This window comes from Denticeps clupeoides, chromosome 15 (assembly GCF_900700375.1).
Source record: "Denticeps clupeoides chromosome 15, fDenClu1.1, whole genome shotgun sequence".
NCBI lineage: Eukaryota > Metazoa > Chordata > Actinopteri > Clupeiformes > Denticipitidae > Denticeps > Denticeps clupeoides.
The window spans coordinates 17,268,230-17,278,652 of NC_041721.1; the positions used below are offsets into that span (position 1 = coordinate 17,268,230).

Here is a 10,423-nt window from a genome sequence, read left to right on the forward strand (position 1 = left end):
TCTACAATTAGTCGGGAGATGTAATGGGACAAATTAGACTTGTTTTCGAGCGTTTTAAACAAGTGACGATTCCACGGAAGAAAATACACGTTTCCAGCCTGAAATGACAGGAGTGTCGCGATATTTTACCGTGTTTACCGATATTTACCCCGCTTCGAGCCGCGTTGTTATTTCATTTTCCTTTCTTCATTTTCTCCTCCCGCCGGAGACGTCGAGGACCTGCAGTCCCGTCCGCGTCCAGACGATGGCGCTGCTGCGTCGTGAGAACGGGACCCACGTCCACAGACACGCACTCTCCGAAAAGACCGCCGCGTCACGCCAAAAAATATCAGAAGGGATAAAATATTACGCTTAACATGACGACAAGTTGCCTGTAAATACAGCGAGCATGTCTTAAAACTCCCAGGACTGTAATACAACTAGTCTTACTACTTTTATAATAATGGTGATGATGATAGTAATAAGAGTTGTTTTATTTAATACGGATTTAACATATTTGCAAATTAAGTGTAAAAAATAACAAAAGTTGCCCCGTTTCTCTTGTAATCGACTTTAAAAGCAGAAATTGTTCATTCAAGCGGCCCTAAAAAAGCGAGAAGTGTGGAAAGGAAATTCGTGTAACAAAAAAAAAGAAGAAGAGGAATAAAAAGAGAGAGAAAGATAGAGAGAACGTACCCGGTACGCATGATAATAATTTAAAAAATCTCCCACAATGTATTTTTTTACGCGACTTGATATTTCTTGCCCGGTTGAAGTTTATGGTTTTTACAGAAATCAGACTGCAGCGCGCGCTCCCCCAACTTCTGGCAGCCTGGTGCCGCGCATATGGCGCATTCCTTCATTCCTTCTTTTACTTCATTCCTTCATCCCTTCTTTTACTTCATTCCTTCATTCCTTCGTTCCTTTTTTTATCTTCTTCTTCCCGAGTGTTTATATTTATTTCTTGTACAATATTTCCATCATTTGATGTAATGATGGCACCCTGTCCACGGACCGCGACGAATAAAAAGCCCACGTGATGCCCACAGATGCCAGTTGATGCGCCGTGTATATATTTGAAATATCGATTTAAAAATAGAATAATAATAAAAAAGCAGTTTTATTATTATTGTTATCATTATTAAAGCTACTCACCACTCACGTGACCGGATTCGGGGGGGGGTCCCGCGCGGTCACGTGGCCCTGCGCACATCAGCGCTGTTCAGCGAAAAAGGTGATCGACACGCAATATGTCTAAATTGTGACGGGAAACGACGTGACGTCCCACCGCCATCCTCATCGTTCAGTTGGGGCACAGGCGAGACAGGCGGATGCCAGGCCATGCCCGACCCCACGACAGTGGCAGCAGGGTCACGCCACGTGAAGGCACCAGCAAATAATGGAATATTCCGACGGGCCACAATAACCATAAGGCGACAGTAGAAACTGTAGTAAAACTATAGTAGAACTGTCCAGCTCGGGGTCCCGCCACCGCCAACAGCACGTGAAGAAATGTTCAGGACAGACCCTCAACAAAGGGACGTGGAGGAAGTTTCCCCCCGAGACACGCCACTCCACGCCACGCACCGTGATTCCAGCCCGGGTGTATCATCTGCGTAATTTACTCCTGGCGTGAACTGTCGGTGTCCCGGCTCCAGAAGAACGACGACGGACAGAAGTGTGGAAATTCCGCGTTTAAAACTAAACTTTTTACCAGGACGGACGTACTTTATCTGAAGAAATGTGGATAAATAAAAACGTACAGATTAATCACGATTAATCGCAAAAAAAGGAGTTTATTGGATTGTGAATAAAAAGCGCATATGAATGTATATATTTTATATCGATATTAATTGATAAAGCGCGCGCTCTGGCCTGCTCTCAACCCGCGTGACTGCCACTTTTATTAATGGGGACAAAGGAAGGCGACGCATCCCTCCATAACGCTGATTGAATGCAGTTGCTTAGCAACTAGTGTATGGCAAATCATCCGCGAAATTTAAATCTTTGAGAGGGGGATTGTGCGTTTTGCTGAATAGCCACCCGAAGGAAGGAATGAAGAAAGAAAGAAAGAAAAGAAAAGAAAAAGTGGAACATAAGCACAATTCTCTGGGTCACACAGAAATTCGACTTCCGAAACGCTGAAATGCATCACTTTTATTAAAACTTCCACATATATATGGATATTATAAATATTTATGTGTATATATATATATATATATATTTAAAAATGGATGTGCTTGTATTCATCTTGGCCTCGTGGCTCCTGAACTTCTCTCTTTGTCAGTTACTAATGCAGTTCGTGTTCAGGACAGGATCACGGAGTGCAGCGGACAGCAGGGACACGCGTGGCGTGTTTTTTTCTCGAGATCTCTCGCGTGAGAGAGCGTTTTTATATATTATTGTCATTATTCGGTTCCACGACTGTCCACGGGTCGTGACCTTACCCGACTCCACCCCCCACCCCTGGCTCTGTGATCCCCCGAGACCCCCAGGCCCTCATCTCCCTCCACGCGGCACCGCGGCCGCTTTCCCAGCATCCACCGCGCTTTGAAACGGAGAAACCACAACAAGCAACGAATCAAACCGTCACGCGCAAATCAGTCAATCAATCAATCAATTCAGCTACAAAATACCCAGACGCACTGAACCTAACTCAGGCAACTCACACACACACATACACGCAGGGGTCACACACTTGCGCCCCACGAACGCCCAGAAATCGGCTAAACACGCAGCGTGGAGCCTAAAAAAAGCGGCCCGGATATGAAACCGATCGAGCAAACGTGCGTGGACGTTAATCTGAATCGGAAATAACACGCAGCGCGTCAGAATGAATCCATTTTTACCCGAGAAACGTCGCTGAAATAAATATGTGTATTCATGTACAGAGGAAGCATGCAAATGTCAAACCACACAAGCACGTCATTTCTTTCATTCTAACAAATTTATTGTTCTCAATCATCTCGTACGGAATCACTACTAAAATTAAATTACAATCAAAATCATCACATCAAAATATACCCTTATCACCTAACCACTGCCGACGTGTCGGCGCGTTTTTGATTTGTGCTCCTTTTTAAAAACTCATAATACAAAATGAAAATAAAAAAACAAATAAAGTCACCAACGGAAACAAACAAACAAACAAACAAACAAACAAAAAAAAAACAGGAAAGGAAAACATTTTTATACACAATTATCTCGGGGAAAATAAATTACTGTATTTTTTTTTTTATTTTTTTTTTTTATTTTTATAGTAGTTCATATGTACCGAATAAAATATTAAAAAGCAAAGGAAGAACCAACAAAGGGAAAAAAGGAAAAAGAGAGAGAGATCATTTGATGAAAAATATAAAGTAAAATAAGTCAGATCAGCATTTTGATCTATCTCTATTGCCGGCGTTGTACAGAGTCTTCTTTATTAAAATCTACCAAAAAACACTGCTTGGAAATGGCAGCATTTCTGTATGTGTGTGTGTGTGTGTGAGAGTGTTTTTTTTTCATAGTTACATCCACAGCACCCATTCAGTCACACTTGGCAACGGATGTTCGCAGATGAGAATTTCAAATAAGTGCAGAATGTGTAGAATAAGTCTCTTTTTTTTTCAAAAGTCTTTTCGTCCCCTCTTGTTCCAAAAAGAAAAATCCTCAAAAAAGTTTCAGAGTCCAGGAAATAAAAAAAGTAGGATCTTTCAGATCAAATGGAGGAGGAGAAGGGGCTGAAGGGAGGGTGGGGTCAGTTGGGCCTGAGTTATCCCATTCCGTTCATTTCGAGAACAACAACCAAAAAAAAAAAAATATCGACGTAGATGAAAAAAAAAAAAAAAAAAAGAAGCGGAGATTTTGGAAGCCTCGCGGATGCCACTTTTGTCCCTCCTTCTCCGGGTCCCTTTGTTTGGCTCTCCAGTCTTTTGCTGATTTTTATTATTCATCATCACCGTTATAAATTTACAGCTTGCCTGCTTTTCCTTGTCTTTCGGGCAGGGGAGAGGGCAAATTCTTTCAATCTGATTTCATCTCGTTTATCCCTTGCGCCTTTTCTCTCTCTCGCTATATATATATTTCTATATATTTCTATATTTATGTGTGTTTGGTTTTCTGATTTGCTTTCCTGATGAATTTCAATGCGCCAAAATTACCTGGTGGAACGAACTCGTGGTTGTCACCCTCTGGTCGCTCGGTTCACTCGGCCCAGTTAAACTTGCATCTTTTAAGTAATCTACTAAAAAATGTCCCTGAAAGAAAGAGCAGACAGAACCTTTTAGGTTAAGACAGTTTCAGGGCCTGGAAGAAGGTTAAGCGGTGCGATTTAGTGCCATTTCGTTCGTTTTCTTTTTTTTTTTTTTTGTAGTTTTTCTGAAAGGGGAAGGGATGGAGGGGGGGCTGAGTTTGGGTTTTTTTTTTTTTTTTTCCTCTCTGGTGAAAAATATATAACACATCTGCAGTCTTATTCACATTTCCCTCACAATCACTGTTATAAAAAAAAAAAAATCGTTCTCTTCGCTATCTCGTCGACAGTCCTGCCTTATGGGATTTTATTTTATAGAATTTTTTTTTTCGTCGTTGAAATATAAAACATATTTTTTTTTTGCTCTACGTCTCACTGAACATTCGTTTGCAGTCCATGGAGGGCGGCGGTGTGTCTGCACTCACGTTGCCGACCTGAGAGTACACATCCTCCGGCGTCTGCGGCACCCCGGGCGGCGTCATCCGCTTCTCCTTCTGCCTCCGGTTGCAGAACCACACCCGCACCACCTCCTTCTCCAGCTGCAGATTGTCCGCCAGGGTGCTGATCTCCTGCGCCGAGGGCTTCGGGCACTTGAGGAAGTGGCTCTCCAGGGCGCCCTTCACGCTCACCTCGATGGACGTGCGCTTCTTGCGCTTGCGGCCCTGCGCCGCGATCTTGTCGATGCTGGTCGGGCTGCCCGTGGACGAGTCGGCCTCCTCCAGCCACTTGTTCAGCAGCGGCTTCAGCTTGCACATGTTCTTGAAGCTGAGCTGCAGCGCCTCGAACCTGCAGATGGTGGTCTGCGAGAAGACGTTGCCGTACAGCGTGCCCAGCGCCAGGCCCACGTCCGCCTGCGTGAAGCCCAGCTTGATGCGCCGCTGCTTGAACTGCTTGGCGAAGTGCTCCAGGTCGTCCGAGGTCGGCGTGTCCTCGTCCGAGTGGGGGTCGTGGGTGCTGACGCCGCCGCCGTGGTGCTGCTGCTGCTGCTGCTGCTGGTGGTGCTGGTGGTGGTGCTGGTGGTGGTGGTGGTGGGCGCCGTGGTCCAGGTCGGGGGTCTCCCCACGCACCAGACCCGGGTGCACCAGGCTCTGGCCGCCGGGGGGGCTCAGCATGCCGTTCACCGTGAAGCCCCCCGGCTGCGGGTAGAGGAGCTGCTGCTGCTGCTGCTGCTGCTGGCCCGCCGAGAGGGAGCCCCACGTCCCCGCGTGGGCCTGGTGAGGTCCGAGGTGCGGGGGCCGGTGGTGCAGCGCCGCGCCCGTGTGCAGGTCGTCCCGGGACGCGCCGCTTTTCACGTCCTGCTGCTGCACCGGGCTGGACGCCCACGGCGACCCGGCCTCGGCCGCCGCCACCGCCGCCGCAGCCGCCGCCGCCGCCGCGTGGGGCAGGGACGTCACCCACTGGTGGGCATGGCTGAGCATGTGTCCCCCGTTGCTCGCCGCCATGGCGCCCTGCATGAAGTCGCTCTGCACCATCTTGACGGCCGGGTCGCCCCGGTAGCCGCCGGACACCGACGTGACCGCGGCGCCACCGGGCTGCATGGCGCCGCCGGAGTCGGACGACAGGATGCTGGAGGTGGCCAGGTAGGGGTTGGACGCCGCCGTGGCCATTCCGGGAACCCTTCTGAATATGTCTCGTCGGGGACACCCCCCCCCCCTCCTGCCTGTCTCACGAACTTTTTTTAAAAGCGGCCGAATCGAATCTCATGAATTATGCAGCGCTTTAAAAAGTCCGACATGAACTTGGTTTTTAAGCTATAAGCGAAGCCCCCCCCCTCCGCCTTTAAAAAACGTACAGAATCAAAAAAAAAAAAAAAAGCGTGGAAATCCGAACCTTTCGCGAGGATTCATATATTTCAAATTTATATGAATAAATATATAGATATATACTTTTTAAAAATCCAGCCTTCGAGTCTTATTCGAGCCTCTTGAAGTCATGTGCAGTCCTTTAGTTTTCTTACAGCAGCCGAGAAAAAAAAAAAAAAACTTCTACAAACTTCTGGTGGTCAAAAAAAGAAGAAGAAGAAAAAAAATCCAAATTCTGCTAAAGTCCAGACGTTACGTTCCCAGTGTGAATGCGCGGAGGAGAAAACTAGTTCTTTGGTGAATTTAACCGCCGAGGTTTCTTCTCCCTCTCTCTCTCTCTCTCTCTCTCTCTTTTTAAATTCGTATTCTCTCCTCTGCTCCCCGCGTCGTCTTTTTTAGCGCTGCCGCGGACTCCGTCTCTTTGTTCTGCCGTTTTTGATGTGTTATAAACCCGCCACGCCGCTCCAGCTGAAGTACAATCCGGTATTACGGTGCGGCGGCGACGGCCTCTCTCATTCGCTTGTTCTCTCTCTCTCTCCCCCTCTCTCACTTTCTCTCTCCCCCCCCTCTCTCTCTCTCTCTCTCCCTCTATCCCCTCTCTCTCTTTCTATCTCTCTCTCTCTGTGACAGTGAGCTCCGTCCCTCCCTCCGAGCTCGAGGACACGCGAGTGTTTACCCTGTGCCAAGCGCGCGCACGACGTCCGCGTCCGTCCCACCCCACGCGCGCACCGAATACGAGGAAGTGGAGGGCGAGCGCGCCTCTGATTGGACGGCCGGGATTTGATTGACGGGTCGAGAGAGCATCGCTTCGGGCGTGTGACTCCCCCCCTCCTTTCCGGCTCTTCCGATTGGTTACCTTATAATTCAACATAAAAAAAAACCCCAATAACAATAAGAATATTTTACAGTCATAAAAACAATTATGAAAAACGTAAAATAAAAATATTTTTATTCATAAAATTACGAAATATAATTTTCAGTTTCACCCATTATAGTCCCGAGTAGTTCCACTTAAAAGAAAATAGTTCCACACGGAATCTATAAAGATCAGTTATAAATACAGCCGGGCTTAGAACTTTCCAGAAGGTTCCAAGTGTTGGCGACACCTGCGCCACAATGGCGGCTACAGCTGTAACCACAGCAGACCCTGAAATATTAAAAAATATTACCGTGGCACCGGGATACAGTTACCGTGTCGGTGTCACCGTTTCTGTCGCGCCGTGACGTCACTGCTCGCCGGGCCCTGTAACGGCGCGCTTATAATTAATACACGCTCCTGTTTTCTGGGTGGGGGTGGGGGGGTGGACGTTGGTGTCGCGACGTCGTGGTCGTGGCGGGTGAGGAGTTAACTCGCGGGATTTTTTTTTGAGGGAGGCGGCTCCCATCCATACATCCTCCTCCCCCACGCGTCCCGCGTGAAAAAGGCGGCCACGTCCTCCCCAGAAAGGAGGTGGAGGGGTCACCGAGCTCCCCCACTTCCCCCGTGGCCTTCACTCGGTTCGTGGGTTAGTGCGGAAACACAGAACGCGCGGGGCCCGCTTATTCGTGAACACCCAGTGGGTCCGAACCCCCCCCCCGTTCACACTGCACCCCTTTTCACGAGGAAACGTGAGAACAGCAGGAGGAAGGGGAGCACCAGAAAAAAAAAGAAAAGAAAAAGAAACTCGAACCCGCCCGGAGTGCTCGCGTCTTCAACTTATTTCGCTTAATATCTCTCCTTCCCACCTAAAAAAAACGGGGTGCTCATTATTTATTTGTTTGCGTAATAAGGTCCCCGCGTTCCCCGCTGGGGAGTTCATTTGTTTTCTGTGCAAAAAAAAAAGAAAGAAAGAAAGAAAGAAAGGAAGGAAGAGAGGAGGAAAAAAATCCCCGAGTATAACAAGAGACGAACAGTTAGTGCTGATTTTCATTTGCATAAATTTTCATACATTTTAGTGAAAATAATAGCTGAGCCGAGCGGAGCTGCGCTCAGTCGAGTCTGAGGGATGGAGCGGGCGCGAGCGGGGCTTTTATCCCACATCCGGCCACCCTGGACCCTCCGTCAGGTAGGAGAAGCGAAACTTCCACATGATCATCATCATCATCATCCTCATCCTCCTCATCATCATCATACACTACACACACACACATATATATATATATATATACACACACACACACAGGACTCGTCAACAAGTGAATAGGCGCTTCATGTCGGCTTATAACCGCATTAAGACGGCTCAATCCAATTTAAACAGGGGACCCCCAGGACCCCATTATGTATTTCAATTTCAATCTTTTTTTTTTTTTTAATTCTATAAAAAAAAAAAAAAAAAACTTTGTTTCACCAGCTGCCGTCTTTTTTTTTTTTACGAGGCGCGTTCGGTACCGGTCGTCCGTGGAGGAGGAGGTGACCGGAGAAGGTGACAACCGGCGACCCCCGCGGTCACGGAACGCGCGAGAGAGACTGGCTTTTAACCACGAGCACCAGTCGGCGTTTTGGTAAAAATAAGAAAACGCTCGGCTCGGTTTTCAGTCTCCTTCTTCTCGAAGGTTCTCACGCGTTAAAAGCTCCGTGCGCGTCCCCGCCGCCGCGAGCGAGCGAGCGAGCGCGCGCGCCATTGACGGGCATTGCTCGGCGCTGCCATTCGGTTGTCATGGTGAGGCGAATAAAAGCGGGAACACTGGTCGCATTAAAGCTATATGTTTGTGCACTGGAGTCGAAATGAAAGGCGGGGTTGGGGGTTCAAGGCGGCCAAAAAAAAAAAATAAATGCGACCACGACATTAGAAACCCGACCCGTCGGACCGACCGCTCCCGGTCCGGAGCGGCCCGACTCGCCCAGAGCCGCTGCGCGCTCCCGCGAATCCCACTGCAGCGTCCGCGACGCGCGCGGCCGCCGGCAGGTGGCGCGCCTCCTCGCGAGCACGCGCCTAGGTGTGGCGAGGAACTGGTGCTCAGTGGGCGAGCGTGGAACTCGGCGCTCCATCCGCATCCACGCTATGCACGAAATATTGAGTACGATCGTTTATGTGTGTTTATATAAAAAATATATATAAAATTAAAACTTAAAACAAATCCAATTAATGCGGGTCCGTGGGCCGCATTTAGGGGGAATCCTGCGTGGGTACTAAACACGGGCCGTTGCGAGCCCCCACTACTCGCTTCTTAAAAAATAAAATCCTCTCACGTTAATAAAAAAAAAAACCCAAATGCCGAACACGACGTACGTATGAGCTCATAAATACATCTATTTCTAAAAAAAATCAAATAAATAACGATAATGATAAAATTTTCTCGAACTTTTTTTCTATTTGCCACGAGCCGGGAAAATGACTTTCTTGAATCGGTCTTGAGATACGAGCAATAATGAAGCCATCGGGCCTTAACAGTAGCTCCGCGTCCGGTCGGTACGCTTCTCGTTTCCAGCAGCACGGAGAAGAACACGCTGCGTGGGAACGGGGCCTTACATGGCGCCACAGCACCTGATTAGTTTATTGGAATGAAACTCCCATAACTTCTGTACTGCTGGTTGTAGCGCCTGGTCGGAATTTAGAGACATATGGGGGAAAAAAAATAATCTAAAAAAAAAAAAAAAACTCAATTAATTATGCCCCTAAAAACGTCTAGGGCGTGGTGCCTTCGGTGTATGTCTCCGCCTTGAACCGCTCCCGTCTGATCCCGGCTCCATTATTCATGAACGTGTCGGCGCACCCTCCATCGATCAGGCCGAAAATCAATGTAAACGTCATAATTTACTTTAAACGGGCGGCTCGGAAAACAATAGGCTGGATCTTGGAATCAGTCGTCTTTCCTTTTCCTCCTCGAAATTAATAGAACTAAAAAAAAAAAAAAAAAAAAAAAAAAAAAACAGGGCCTTCCTGAGCACCTGAAGACCCCGCCCTCCCCGCCCATTCCCTCCCCTCTGCCTCCCGGGTTCGGCATCTGTGGATCCCCGATCGGCAACACTTATGGGCCTATAAGACAATAGCGGCGTGATTTGTACACGCCTCGAGTTTGGGGCCTGGTGTGTGTGTGTGTGTGTGTGTGTGTGTGTGTGAGTGGTTACAGGAGGAGGAGGAGGAGGGTCTCGGCGTCGTCCCGCTCCCGGTCGTCTCCAAATTGCAGGCGGCTATTAGAGCGCGAGGCACAAAGGGCCCGAAGAGAGTGGCAGCGGCGCAGATATGATAAAGGGCCCTTCGCGGAGGACGGCGGAGAGGCTGCCGCTTTCAGGCGGCTTTGTCTCGCGGGTTCGCCCCTCGTGGGTGTAGGTGGGTGCGCCCCCCCATCCGTCCGAGGGGCTCCTCGCCGGAGCCTCCTGTCAGGGCCGGGGCCCTTAAAATAACTCATTAATACGCATCAGCGGCGTAATAACGTGCGAAGGCAACAATATAGCGGCGGCGGGCGTGGATGTTCATTATGGCGTGACGCG

The 10,423-nt window shown here is 48.6% G+C and overlaps 1 protein-coding gene across 1 annotated transcript; it reads right to left on the reverse strand.

The window, feature by feature from the left end:
• Positions 1 to 3,251: 3,251 nt before the first annotated feature.
• On the reverse strand, positions 3,252 to 6,537 carry pou3f3b (POU class 3 homeobox 3b). The gene is made up of 2 exons (XM_028954658.1): positions 4,636 to 6,537; positions 3,252 to 4,217 (listed from the first exon to the last, which is right to left on the reverse strand). Exons 1-2 carry the CDS (start codon positions 5,815 to 5,817, stop codon positions 4,104 to 4,106), a joined length of 1,296 nt encoding a protein of 431 aa, XP_028810491.1. The 5' UTR covers positions 5,818 to 6,537; the 3' UTR covers positions 3,252 to 4,103.
• Between the last annotated feature and the right edge of the window lie 3,886 nt (positions 6,538 to 10,423).